General features: G+C 53.6%; 1 protein-coding gene across 5 annotated transcripts in view; it reads left to right on the top strand.

Annotated features, from left to right (window-relative positions):
- The window catches only part of PDE9A (phosphodiesterase 9A), a 114348-nt gene that overhangs the window by 83837 nt on the left and 16390 nt on the right, over window positions 1-14121 (top strand). For all 5 annotated transcript variants that reach the window (XM_039480409.2, XM_039480410.2, XM_074389200.1 and 2 more), the window contains 3 exons: window positions 1463-1547; window positions 9313-9394; window positions 11519-11593. In XM_039480409.2, coding sequence (XP_039336343.1) covers window positions 1463-1547; window positions 9313-9394; window positions 11519-11593 — 242 coding nt within the window. The remainder of the gene's footprint in view (window positions 1-1462; window positions 1548-9312; window positions 9395-11518; window positions 11594-14121) is intronic.

The following is a 14121-nucleotide window of genomic DNA, read 5'->3' as shown; positions in this document are numbered from 1 at the left end:
TTTATTTCTTAGTACTCTAACTGAAAAGCCTCACAAAGCTGCTTGCTTCACAGCAGCGTTTCTGGGCTAAGCATGCAGTCAGCCAAGGGTGAATGTCTTGAAGTTTAACACTCTCTTGGAGGCAGAAGCTCCAGTTTGGTTGAAAAATAGTATCCTAACTGTTGAGGCACACCTTTGCAGTGGAACTGTAACCACCCAAGGGGTTCGCCTTGCCTGCTGCCTAGACAGAGCAGATTCATCAGACAGGGGAATTGCAATAAAGAAAGAGTCAGTCACCCAGAGGGGGCTGCATGGGACACCAGAGTTTTATTATCCCTCAAATCAGTCTCCACAAGCATTCAGGGAGCAGAGTTTTTAAGGATAACTTGGTGGGAGGGGGGAAGCCAGTGAGCCAGGAGTGCTGATTGGTCAGGGATTAAATCGTAGGGAGTTGAAGCTGTCTTCTTGAACTGAGTCAGTTCCTGAGTAGGGGCCACAAGATCAAAACAGTCCGTTTATGGATGTGGGTGGGGCCAGCTGATAAGTGCAGGTTCTGCAAAATGTCTCAAGCACTGATCTTAGAAGCAGTTTAGGGAGGGGCAGCATCTTGTAGCCTCCAGCTGCATGACTCCCAAACCATCATTTCTAATCCTGTGGCTAATGTTAGTCTTGGCCCCAGGCAAGAAGGAGGTCTGCTTTGGGAAAGGGCTGTTACCATCTTTGTTTAAACCGTAAACTACAAACTAAGTTTCTCCCAAAGTTAATTCAGCCGAGGAACGAACAAAGACAGCTGGAGGTTAGAAGCAAGATGGAGTCGGTTAAGTCAGATCTGTTTCACTGTCTCAGTCATAGTTTTGCAAAGGCGGTTTCAACGCCAGGAATGTGATCACGCCCAAGTTCTGCTGATCCTCGGCCTTGTCTGCCTACTTCTCTTCTGTTTCAAGTCAGCAGCTTCTCCTGGTGAACTGCTCTGGAATAACTTCACAATGAAAAGCTTTTCCCCCACTGAGAAATGAAAAGCTTTTCCCCTACTGAGACCGTAATGCTCACTGAGAACGCTCTGCCGTTCGCTGCATTTTAATGCTCTGGAGCCACATTTCCCCCCTTTTCTTTTTGGGATAAAAGACTCTTTGTCCCATGTCTTCAGCTGGTGCTTAGGGGTATGGAGCAAAAAGCAGGTGCCAGAGTTGAGATTCAGGGCGTGGAGAGTGGGGAGGGGCTTCCACCCTCAGAACGGCACAGAGAGATGTGGTGGTGCAGCCCTGGCCACGGCATGTGTCTGCGTGGTTAGAGTCAGATGTGGCTGAGCTGAGTGGGGAGGTCCAGGCAGAACCTGAGTGTCAGCAGCCGGGGCAGGAGCGGGGAACCTCTGCACCGAGCCATTTTCCTCCCCAGGAGCCACAGGGAGCCCTTAGATACCAGCCTTGAGAGATCGTCCACGTTCGTCCGTGGTAACGCCCTTGCTGTCTCTCTCTGTCACCAGTGGAAGGACTAAAAGTGGTGGAGATTGAGAAATGCAAGAGTGACATTAAGAAGATGAGGGAGGAGCTGGCGGCCAGAAGCAGCAGGTAGGGTCTGCGCTGGGGCGACGGGCAGCCGGGCCTGGGGAGGGCTTTTCTTTCCAGATGGGCTGGGACTGTGGGCTTTGTTTCTCCAAAAGAAAGTCTGGTGGCTCGGGCTCAGGAGAGTGCAGTCTAGAGACAGCCGCCTCCTTACCACATGCCCGTCAGTGGCATGGCTTTCTTCTAACGAAAGAGCACATATGGGCCGAGCGGTGGCTTATGCCTGTAATCCCAGCACTTTGGGAGGCCAAGGCGGGAGGATCACTTGAGGTTAGGAGTTCAAGACCAGTTTGGCCATCATGGTGAAACCCGATCTTTACTAAAAATACAAAAATTAGCCAGGGTGGTGGCACATGCCTATAACCCCTGCTATTCTGGAGGCTAAGGCAGGAAAATCACTTTAACTGGGGAAGCAGAGGTTGCAGTGAGCTGAGATCTCATCACACCACCGTACTCCAGCCTGCGCTCAACGGAGCAAGACTCTGTCTCAAGCAATAAAAAAAAAAAAAAAAAAAAAAGAGCATATGGCACAGTGGCTCATGCCTATAATCCCAGCACTTTTGAGAAGCTGAGGTAGGCCGATCACGAGGTCAGGAGTTCAAGACCAGCCTGACCAACATGGTGAAACCCCATCTCTACTAAAAATACAAAAGTTAGCCAGGTGTGGTGGTGCATGCCTATAACCCCAGCTACTGGGGAGGCTGAGGGCAGGAGAATTGCTTGAACCTGGAGGCAGAGGTTGCAGTGAGCCAAGACTGTGCCACTGCACTCCAGCCTGGGCTCGACAGAGCAAGACTCTGTCTCAAAAAAAAGAGCACATACGGCAGATGGGGGCTAGGAAGACGACTTTGCAGAAAGGGGAGTCCTCCTCCTGCAGATCCAAGCCTTAGGAGCAATGCATCCAGCTTGGAATAAGTTGATAGCCATTTTTAAAGACAGAACAGAAAGAGAGAAAAGGCATTTGGGTGATGAGCCTCCTGGTGCCCCTGGGGACCCCATTCCCTGTGTGATATTCCCACGGGGTTGCAGTCCAGCGAGGGCTCCAGCCACTAGGAACACCGAAGTCATTCGCCCGGGAGCAGCCATCCTTCACAGGTGCTACGGGGGCCCAGGGAGCTGTGACTTGAGGGGAGAATGCCACAGCCTCCACCATGCTACCTCCAAAGTCAGTTTTTTGTACAGCAGGACTCTTTATTAGAGCCAGGGTCAGGACATGTGTGGATGAACCACACCCAAACTGGGGATGGAAATGCGCATAGTAGCAAAGAGACGCCAGTGACGATGAGCAGAGTGCAGCATTGAGCACTTGTGTGCAGGCGCTGAGCCGAGTGAGAGGCACACAGGACCCGCTCACACCTCCCGGCTTTGCCTCCATGCCCGCTGGTGCCAGCCCAGAGACCACTGGCGTATGATGCAGCTCCTGGTTCCCCAGGGTACCACTGGCCAGCCTTGGAGGAATCTAATGGGGACTCCTGAGCCGAGGAACGGCCCTGGACAGTTGCACTCAATGGCTCAGGGCTGCCTGGCATGTAGATGATCACGCCCTGATTTGAAACTCCAGGGCGATCTGCTCAGTGAGGGAGTGTGGCAGGTGGAAGGGTCTCGGAGGCAGAAGGTAAGGGGAAAGCCAGGGGTCCCCGCCTGGTCCCCTCGAAGCCCTGGGGGCCAGGCCTCAGGGAGGAAGGTCGAGTGGAAGGAAGCAGGCCTTGTCCGAGCCACGTGAGAGCGAGACCTACAGGGACCATGCCAGGTGTCTCTCCTGCGAACTCATGGACTCACTTGGAGTCAGGGACGTCTCAGTCCAGCTGACTTAGGGAAAGGCAGGGCCATACTTTGTGACCATGGAACACCGAGTTAACAGTCCATCTTTGTTGTTCCTGTGGTGGGAGGCTCTCGAAGGGACGAGAGACAGAGTCCCTCCTTTGTGAGCCTAGAAGGAGCTCCCACGGTGCACAGGAGTGGCCACGGAGTTGGGCCCCCAAGGCTGGGATCCGGCGTGGCAGCCTCAGACACACACCACTTTTACCTGTGGCACCGCCCTTGGCCGTGAGCTCTATGCGGCTTGGATCAGCCCTCTGGCCGTCCCCTGTGCCCAGGTGCCATGCTGCCGTGGCAGGAGGGCAGTGTCCCAGTACCGTGCTGCCTCACGTGGGGGCTGTGGGTGAAACAGGGAAGCCTTTCCGGCCCCACCACCAGCACGAGGGGAAGAGGATGCAACCTGAGTTCTAGTCTTCAGCCTGAAACCAGATTCCCTGCACAGCAGCCTGGGGGCTCCCTGTGTGTTGGGGAACTCCACCACCCTGAGGAGTGTGTCTGGAGCTCGGCCATGCCTCCCAGGGCTCCCCCCAGCTCCTCACCCACAAATGTGTGTCCCTGAGCACTTTCTGGAGGTGTTTGTAGAAGGCAGCCTCTTCTCCCTTGAACGACTGCATTTGCTGCCCACCCACAGCAGCAGCAGGTGGTGAGACAGCCTCACGGCCCTGCCCCTCTGTCTGACAGGCACCGCTCTGTAGAAGGCAAGGCGAGGGCTTGATCTCACGCTGCTCCTGGCTTGGTTCCTGGTGCTCACTGGTCCTGCAGCTCAGGTTGCAGGGGGAGAATTTGTTTTACCAAAGTTAGTGTCATTTCCTGGGGCTTCATAACGAGTTATTATAAACTGGGCAGTTTAAAATGATAGGAATGTATTTTCATGTAGTTCTGGAGGCCACAAGTTCAAAATTGGGGTGCCAGCAGGCCCTGCCCGCTCTAAAGACCCCAGGGGCGGGTCCTTCCAGGCCTCTCTTGGCCGCTGGTGGCTGCCGGCGGCAATCCCTGGCGTCCCTTGGCCTGGGGGTCTCTGCTTGCTTCTTCACCTGGTCCTCCGATCTGTTCTGTCCAGATTTCCCCCTTTTTCTAAAGACACTCATCCTATCGGAATGGGGTCACCCTCCAGGATGACGTCATCTTAACTACATCTGCAACAGCCCTGTCCCCAAATGAGGTCACCTTCACAGGCAGGAGGGTTAGGACTTCAGCATATGACTTGTTGGGAGAGATGCAGTTCAGCCCATAACACACCACATGGGAGGATAACACCGGTTCCAGAACACGCAGAGGAAGCCGCCAGCAGCTCCAGTGAAGCCTCAGCCCCCAGGTGCCCCTTCAGGCACGTTGGGCTGTGGGGGGGACACTTGGGCCCATGTGAGTGACGGAGGCACTTCCTCCAGGAGTACATTTTTAGAACGCACAGCGCCATAAACCAAAGAGAAGGAGACTTCCTGGTGCCCCGTCGGCTTCTGGAGGCAACATTCTCAGCTGACAGCTCTGGCGGCCTCCCCTGTAGGTGAGAGACAGGTAAATGAGGCTCTTGCATCCAACACAGAACAGGGTAAAAAATCTCAAGCGTCACCGACACATTGGGGAAAAACGAATCCAGCCTCCTGGGCTCTGGTCTCATCCTCAGCTCGTCACGTGCCCGGGGCCCTAGTCACAGAACCAGCAGCCCCCACACATGAAACCTCTTCCTGTTTCTCTACGTAGAAAGGCACTTGGAATAGAGACGCTGAGCTGTTCTCCTGGTGCCTTTTGTCTTTGTCAACAGCAGGGTTGCGTCTCACTCATGAGAGCCCCGTAGCAAAGTGGGGACCCTGGGACCAGGCTTAAGCCGGGACTTCCCTGGATGGCTGGGCAGAGGAGCTGCAAGAGGCCGGTGGAGCGGGGGTTGGGGGGCGGCCCCCTCCCGAGGTGGCAGCCCAGCCAGAGGCCTCTGGACAGTCTCGCCTCTGGGAGGAGAATAGAGGCCGTGGACGGGGCGGACCCGGCTCAGCCCCGTGCGCTCAGAGGACCAGTGTGAGTCTGAAATGTGGACCTACGTTCAGCCCACATAGCACACCCCGGTGGGGCCTCGGAGCCAGGGGTCTGGAGCCACCAGAAGCTGCCCCTTGGGACCAGCAGCAGCACCAGGGTCCAGACACAGCACCCGGGAGCAGGCGGCCGTCCTCTGAGAGTGACGAGCTGGGTTTCTCCAGGCTTTCCTTCAAAGACAACAGAGGCCCAACTGCCAGCTCACACTGAGGACAGGGACGGGGCAGGTCCACCCTGGGGGCCACGGCCACTCTGGCCCCCAGCACTGTGCCAGGCAGAGAGCAGAGCATGGAATGTGGGGTTTGCTCAGAGCTGGGGAGCCTGCAGGAGCCTGGGGTGGCAACTGAGGGCTCAGCTTTTAGCCCAAACAAACGGCCTTGCGCACTGGCCTAAGCCCCAGGGAAGGGGGGTGGGGACCCAGGAAATGAAAGCAAAAATGAGCTCCAAATAGGATGAAAAGAAGGGGTGCCAGCTGCTCTGTCTGCTGAAAACGCTGGTTTCCATGGCAACAGGATGCAGAGAGAGGGACGCCTGGCCAGGCAGGGTCAGGGAGCCCCAGCAGGCCCTTCTCTGCTCCCAGCTCTGGGATCTATCTGCAAGGAAACCACAGGATTCCCACAGTCAAACTGTCTTGCTTGGTGAAGGCTTCCATAACCCTCCCAGGGAATGCGGGAGACTTACAGAGACAACACGTGTGCGAATGTTTACACAAAAGAGCAAAGCAGAAAAGAAATCACACTCATGCCATCGTAGTTAACACAGTGTTCAGTACTGCTCGGAAATGTGTCCATGGAATTTCTTGTTTACTGGGTGACAGTAGATGCCCTTTGATTGGTGCATGTTATTGGTTGATTTTGTTAACATTTTGCTGAATCTCTTAGACTTCCCCCTACACGTCAAACTGTGGTAGCAGCTCTGACAGGTTTTGCAAGCGGGAAGCAGAGGGAAGGGTGACCACGTGAGTCTGTTGTGCGGAGGTTATCACGGGGAGGAGACGGCAGCATGCGAGAAGCCTCTTTTCCAGAAAGGAAATCTGTGTATTCTAGCTTTGGAAATAGCACATGCTCGCTGGAAAACCTCCAAGCTGTGCTGACAGGAGCTGAAGGGTGGGCACCCATCATGACAACAGCAGACAGTGTCCCTCATTTAAACCTGGATGCGAGGCCTTCCAGATGTTTTTCTGTGTATAGATATCTTGTTTTGAAAAACAACTATAACATGCTGTTTCGTGGTCTATTTTTCACTAATGGCCTTGTGACCAATAAATAGATTAAATGTAACCAGCATACAGCTCAGAGATCTTCCCAGAAGGCCACAATCGGGCACTCTTTTTAAACCCACCAAATGTGCTCTTTCTTCCCTGTGGCTTGGGCATTTTTGAGCATTAGCTTTCAGTACACACTGTGCATAGCGTTCTTATTTTCCCTTTTCACGTAAAGTTTCCCCACTCCGCGTAATATCTGTGATGATCTTCCTAACGGCATAATAGTCACCAAGCGATGCACGGTGGTGGTTTGAACTACTTTCTGTTTGGGGACATTCAGGTGGCTTCTAGTCAGTTTTGTGTTTTTGTTACAACGAATCAAGCCACGATGAATATCTGTGTGCATAGAGCTGTTTGCTCCTGTTTAATTCTTAAGATAAATTCCCCAGGGTAGATGTGTGGGCTCAGAGGATACGAATTTCTTTTTTTTTTCTTTTCTTTTTTTTTTTTTTGAGATGTGGTCTCACTCTGTCGTCCAGGCTGGAGTGCAGTGGCGTGATCTCGGCTCACTGCAACCTTTGACTCCCAGGTTCAAGTGATTCTCCCGCCTCAGCCTCCCAAGTAGCTAGGACTACAGGCACGTGACACCACGCTCAGCTCATTTTTGTATTTTTAGTAGAGGTGGGGTTTCACCATGTTAGCCAAGATGGTCTCGATCTCCTGACCTCATGATCCACCTGTCTTGGCCTTCCAAAGTACTGGATTACAGGCGTGAGCCACTGTGCCCAGCCAAGGATATGAATTTCTATGTGGCTCTTATAGTGCAGTATTAAATTGCTCTCCCTGAAGAGGGGGCTTTGTTTACAAATTGCAGGAGCTTCAGCTGCATTCCGCTCCCTGAGTGCCCCAAGCCTGGTGAATGTCACACAGGCCAGGCGTGACCCCCACCTACCGTCGTCCAAGTACACAGGGAGCCTGGTCACTTCCAAGCAAGTGCACAGCCACAGAGGGTCCCCAGCTCCGCCCAGCCCACCCCTCCCCCCAGGCACTCTGCTGCAGGGGCACAAGGGCAGCGAGGCCTCCTGGGACAGCCGCTCCTCATTCAGCTTCCAGGGACCACCCTGCAGCCAGCACACTGCCCAGGCGGAAGGCGGCTTTCCCTCCAAAACCACCTGGCTCACTTTGCCCTGCTCCTGTGTGGGATACCTCGACACCCAGTGCTAAACAAAAATGGAGTCAGGCAGAAAATACATCTGTTAACATTGCATGTAACAGGGCAAGTTGGAAACTTTTTTTTTTTTTTTTTTTTTTTGAGACGGAGTTTCGCTCTTGTTACCCAGGCTGGAGTGCAATGGCGCGATCTCGGCTCACCGCAACCTCCGCCTCCTGGGTTCAGGCAATTCTCCTGCCTCAGCCTCCTGAGTAGCTGGGATTACAGGCACGCGCCACCATGCCCAGCTATTTTTTTTGTATTTTTAGTAGAGACGGGGTTTCACCATGTTGACCAAGATGGTCTCGATCTCTTGACCTTGTGATCCACCCGCCTCGGCCTCCCAAAGTGCTGGGATTACAGGCTTGAGCCACCGCGCCCGGCCAAGTTGGAAACATTTTTAAAGTGTATCACTGGGGACTGGATACTGACGTGTGCTTCAGCCACACCCTGGAGGAGCTTTGAAAATGGAGCTAAGCTCTGTGCAGCAGCTTGAGATGCGTTCATGATGTGTTAGGTGACAAAGCAAGTTGCAGCAGAGTGAATCTGGTGCAATTCCATCTTTGTTTAAAAGTACAAAGGGGCCGGGTGGGGTGGTTCACGCCTGTAATCCCAACACTGTGGGAGGCCGAAGCGGGCAGATCACTTGAAGTCAGGGGTTCGAGACCAGCCTGGCCAACATGGTGAAACCCCGTCTCTACTAAAAATACAAAAATTAGTCAGATGTGGTGGCATGCACCTGTAATCCCAGCTCCTCAGGAGGCTGAGGCAGGAAAATCACTGGAACCCAGGAGGCAGAGGTTTTAGTGAGCTGAGATTGCACCATTGCACTCCAGCCTGGGCAACAGAGCAAGACTCTGCCAGCATGGGGGTAGGAGGGATGGTACAAAGGATTGGGGTGCAATGGCTCACCCTGTAATCCCAGCACTTTGGGAGGCTGAGGCAGAAGGATTATTTGAACCTAGGAGTTCAAGACCAGTCTGGGTAACGTAGCAAGACCCCATCTCTACAAAAAATTTAAATACTCTTAAAAGGTATAAGCGGCCACCCATGTGTGTCCACACTTCAGAACATTCTGGAAAGATAAACCAAATGATTAGAAGTGATTTCCAGCGTATGGGATTTCAGGAGACAGATGGGGAAAGCCAGGACTGCAGTGTTCTTTCTTTGCCTCTTTTTTACTTTATTCCTGTGTTGTTTCGATTCTTTAGAGCAAGAGTGTTTTCATTTTGAAAACATACGACAAAGGTTTTTTAGAAACTTGTCTAAAAGAGAAGATAACCCTCAACATCTGATTTTCTGTGTGTTTTCCAAGAGCCCAGTGTGAGGTCAGAGGTCCAGGCAGGTCCCCGGGGATTTTGCTCGAGGGGTCGCTGCCACCCTGACTTCCTCTCCCACAGCAAATAAGACCACACGGAGCTTGGGGGTTTGGGTTGTCCCTTGCTCTTGCTCTGCTGAGGGCTCCACCAGACTGAGACAGCAGGACCCCAGCTCATCTCTGCTCCTCTCTCTAGGACCAGCTGCCTCTGTAAGTACAGTTTTTTGGATAACAGCAAGAAGTTGACTCCTCGACGTGATGTTCCCACTTACCCCAAGGTAAGGTGAGATTCCAGCCCAGAAGCCGCTCTGGCAGGGTCTGGCCCTGCGGCCTGCGTGCTGTGTGCACACTCACATCAACAGCCCCTCCCGGCCCCGGGCTGCGGACGGTCAGGGTTACTCTGAGGCAAAGTATTTTTTCTCTGACATTTGTTTAGCAAAAGTGATCCCGGAGCATACCTTCCCCTGAAAGGCGATAATAGCTCCGCGCTGCTGTCCGCCCGGCCCCTGGAGCTGACTTTGGTAAATGGTTTTCACACTCAAACATTACAGAACTTCAATGTTTAACTAAATTGTTAAAAATTTAATTAAAACATTTTTTTGGGGATCTACTCCTTTGGCCCTGGTCCCCGAGCAATCCTTAGTTGTCCTGACAAGTTTTGCTGTTTTGCACAAAACTGTTCTTAGTTATAAGAGAAGGTGTGACCTTGGTGAGGTAGCAATGGCATTTTTGAAATAATGACAAAAGGAGGGTCTCAAGATGCTGGTCACCCTCTCAATGCCTTCAGCTAGGAAGCGGGCAAAATCCCAGCCCAGTTTATTTTTAATGTGTTCTTGTGCTAAGATTCAGGGAGCACAGATTCCACAGACAGCAGAGGCCTGGGCGGCACACGGTGGGTTCTGCGGCTGCCTGCTCTTCAGGCGGTGACAGCCTTCCAGAGCTCCCATGTGGGCCGCTGGTGTCTGCTAGTCCGCGATTCTATCCACACGGTTCCAAACGGTGCCCTGGATGTTGTCAGGTTTTGGGGTTGGGTAATTTTTGTTGTTTTTTGGGGGGAGTTGGGTATTTTTTGTTGTTTTTTTGAGACGAAGTCTCACTCTGTCACCCAGGCTAGAGTGCAGTGGCACAATCTCAGCTCAACTGCAACCTCTGCCTCTCGGGTTCAAGCGATTCTCCTGCTTCAACCTCTCGAGCAGTTGGGATTACAGGCTCACACCACCATGCCCAGCTAATTATTGTATTTTTAGTAGAGACGAGGTTTCATCACATTGGCCAGGCTGGTCTCAAACTCCTGACCTCAGGTGACCACCCGCCTCAGCCTCCCAAAGTGCTGGGATTACAGGCATGAGGCACTGCGCTCGGCCTTATCTGAGGTTTTTGAATGGAGATTAGTCCTTGTTCCGTCGGAAAATATGCCCCACGCATCTCATGATCGTGTCCCAGGGAGTCATGAAGCACGCCTAGATCCAAAATCAAAGATGTCAGCCCTCTGGTTCTGTTCCCTTATAAAAAAAAAAAACAAAAACAAAAACACAAATATCCTGTAAGATACCGGAGAAGACAATGTGTAATATCCAAGCAGTGTTCTTGTCTTCTGTCTAAATCCACGGCCTCTGTCCTGTGACAGCTTCACCTAAAGCCTGATGTCCTTAGGAGCAGCCCCAGGGCACGTCCGGGTCAGCAGGCCTGCTCTTCAAGCTCTCAGCAGAAACCAGGGATGGGTTCTGGACAGGAGCATCTCAGAATAACTTCTTAGATGGTATTTGAATTTATGCGAAGTGAATCCCCACCCCCCACCACTTCACTTTTTTGTCCTTTTTTTTTTTTTTTTTTGAGATGGAGTCTCACTCTGTTGTCCAAGCTGCAGTGCAATAATGTGATCTCAGCTCACTACAGCCTCCACCTCCCAAGTTCAAGCACCCACCGACATGCCCTGCTAATTTTTGTGTTTTTGTAGAGATGAGGTTTCGCCATGTTGGCCAGGTTGGTCTTGAACTCCCAACCTCAGGTGATCTGCCTGCCTCAGCTTCCCAAAGTGCTGGGATGACAGGCTATTGTCCATTTTCTCATCAGGCTTCTTGAGGTCTCATTTACACTCAGTAGTTCTTTAGGTTCGGAGTACAGTGAATCTTGACAAACTTGCTTAGTCCTGTGACCTCCACTGCAAGCAAGATACGGGACATTTCTGTCACCCCAAACCCTCCCCCTGTCCCTCTGGCCCTGCCTCTGGCGTCCACTGATAGGATTTCCACCGTGCCACTGGCCCTTTCCAGAAGGCTGTGGCCTGTGAGTCTGACGCAGGCGCCTTTGAAAAAGAATGGGAGAAAGAGAAGCGTCCTGGCACGCACATGGCACCGCGGGCCCCCGGCGCCGGGTTAACACGGAGCTCCTGTCCTTTCCAGTACCTGCTCTCTCCAGAGACCGTCGAGGCCCTGCGGAAGCCAACCTTTGACGTCTGGCTTTGGGAGCCCAACGAGGTAAGTGCGGGACTCGTGGGCACCGTATTCCGGGGAGGCAGCCAGGACCGCGGGCCCCAGCGGGACCACCCCCGTCGCTCTTCCTCCTTCATGCCTCCTCATCTTTTTAAAGACTGAAAAAAGACAAAAATGAAAACAAAAAAAAACCCTTGCTTCACCAGGTTTCAGTTGAAAGTAACACTTTCTAGGAGGGCTCAGGAGACAGACCTCACGGCAGGGGGATTCTGTGAGTTGGGGAGGCAGCTGTCAGGGCAGGGAGCCTCCATCCAGGGCTCCTCCATGCTGGGCTCCCTGGGCCTCTGCCCGCCCTGCAGACCCGTGCTGCACCTGCAAACGGGCTGTGTGCTGCAGAACGCCCCTGCTGGGAGCAAGCCTCTCCTTGAGGAAGGGGCTGCGGTCAGAGTGCTCTGCTCTGAGACCGTTGTCTGCAAAGGCAAGGCACAGACAGCCGGCCGCCCCAGATAAGTGACATGTGGGTTCCAGGAACTGTGTCACCTTCTGTAGCAAGGTTGAAGCCAGGAGTTCCAGACCAGCCTGGGTGATACGGCTTGGCTGTGTCCCCACCCAAATCTCACCTGAATTGTCATCCCCACATGTCAAGGGTAGGGCCTGGTGGAGATAACTGAGTCATGGGGGCAGTTCCCCCCATGCTGCTCTCATGGTAGTGACTGAGTCTCAGATCTGAGGGTTTATAAACGGGAGTTCCCCTGCACACGCCCTCCTGACTGCCGCCACGTAAGTGATCGTCTCCTCCTTCACCTTCTGCCGTGATCGTGAGGCCTCCTCAGCCGTGTGAAACTGCGAGCCCATTAAACCTCCTTTTCTTTATGAATTTCCCTGTCCTCGGGTGTGTCTTTATTAACAGCGTGAGAACAGACTAATGCACTGGGCAGCATAGCAAGACCTCGTCTCTACAAAACGAAAAAAGTGTTAAATTCCCATTGGCTGAAAAATTAAAAAAAAAATTGGGAATTTTTGTGTATTTTGTACCCCAAGAAATGAAAAAGTTTTCTCATTGCAGCCCTCGGGCCCAGCAGTTTTCAACCCACCAAAATCTGAGGACGTTTTTCTGCTTGTCAGCAACATGGAAAATGCAGACGGTCCTCAGCAAGCTCACCTGCGCTTTGTGACAAGGCAAGGGCAGGAAGTGGGATCCCCGAGGTCAGGTTGCTGACCCCTGAGTCCCTGCCCTCTGCTAAACGATCCAGCCTGCACTCCCCACCCCAGTTCACCCGGAAGGGCAGCAGGCGGTCAGCCCCAGGGGCTGCACTACTGCAGACCTCAAAACCTCCGGCCGCCACGTGCCAGTTCGCTCCCCAGCTCTGAGAGTGGGGAACGGGGCACGGAGACGACTGGAGGAACCGGCTCTACACGTGCAGCATGACTGTCTAGGTCAACGCATAAAAAGAAAGGGCCCCGGGTGCGGGAGTCGTGAGGAGAAAGGGACGCGCTGAGCTGCGGGCCTGCAGCGGTGGCTCCCAGGGACCCTGCACCGGAGCTGAGACTGGGCAGAGCAAGTCCCCGGCCAGCAGACACCGCGGACGGTTAGAGCTCACCGACTCCTGCCCCTGCCTGTGGGCAGGCACCGCGCCTGGAGCATCGCGCAGAAAAATCACCATCCCTGGCGAGGTGCGGTGGCTCACACCTGTAATCCCGGCACTTTGAGAGGCCGAGGTGGGTGGATCACCGGAGGTCAGGAGTTCGAGACCAGCCTGATCAACATGGTAAAACTCCATCTCTACTAAAAATACAAAATTAGCCAGGCGTGGTGGCTCATGCTCGTAATCCCAGCGACTCAGGAGGCTGAGGCAGGAGAATCGCTTGAACCCAGGAGGCAGAGGTTGTGGTGAGCCAAGATCATGCCATGGCATTCCAGCCTGGGCAACAAGAGTGACACTCCATCTCAAAAAAAAAAAAAAATCACCATCCCCAAAGTCGTTTTGACTGCAGCCTCTTGTGAGGAAGAGCTAAGCCAGAGGCCACTGACGACGGCAAAGCACCTGCATGGAAACGGCCCTTGCTGTCTTTTCTGCCACCGTCTACCAGGAAACCCTTTGAGCACAGGCCACTGTGACTGGGGAGATCGGGCTTGCCCCACGAAGCTGAGGGATCTGTGCCTCCGTCATAGAAAGGCCACCTCTGTCCTGTGATCGCAGAGTGGATTCACACCCGCTCTCGGGGCTGGTGGGCAGGCAAGGCAGACGGGTCCCGGCAGCTGGACTCAGCCTCTGGGTGGTGTCTCCCATGGCCTGTGGTTTCTGCCCAGCAGATCCCAAGGGCACCCCAGGAGACCGATGAGGGTTCCAGTGCTTCCAAGAAGCATCTAGCTGCCTGCGTGTGAGAACACAGAGATGCCCAAGACAGGAGCCTTGGCCTCAGGCAAATCTGGCGATGCCAAGAATTTTGGAATGTGAGTGGCAAAGAGGGACGACTAGAGGGACACGGGACACAGCCCCTCGGCCCCACAAAGCTGCATCTGGCTGCCCATGAGGCAACGGGCACTCAGAACGCCAGTGCCCCCCAGCTGA

Source organism: Saimiri boliviensis, chromosome 18 (genome assembly GCF_048565385.1).
Source record: "Saimiri boliviensis isolate mSaiBol1 chromosome 18, mSaiBol1.pri, whole genome shotgun sequence".
Taxonomy (NCBI): Eukaryota; Metazoa; Chordata; class Mammalia; order Primates; family Cebidae; genus Saimiri; species Saimiri boliviensis.
The sequence above is the reverse complement of the archived record's forward strand: the minus strand, read 5'-3'. Positions and strand labels throughout refer to the sequence as shown.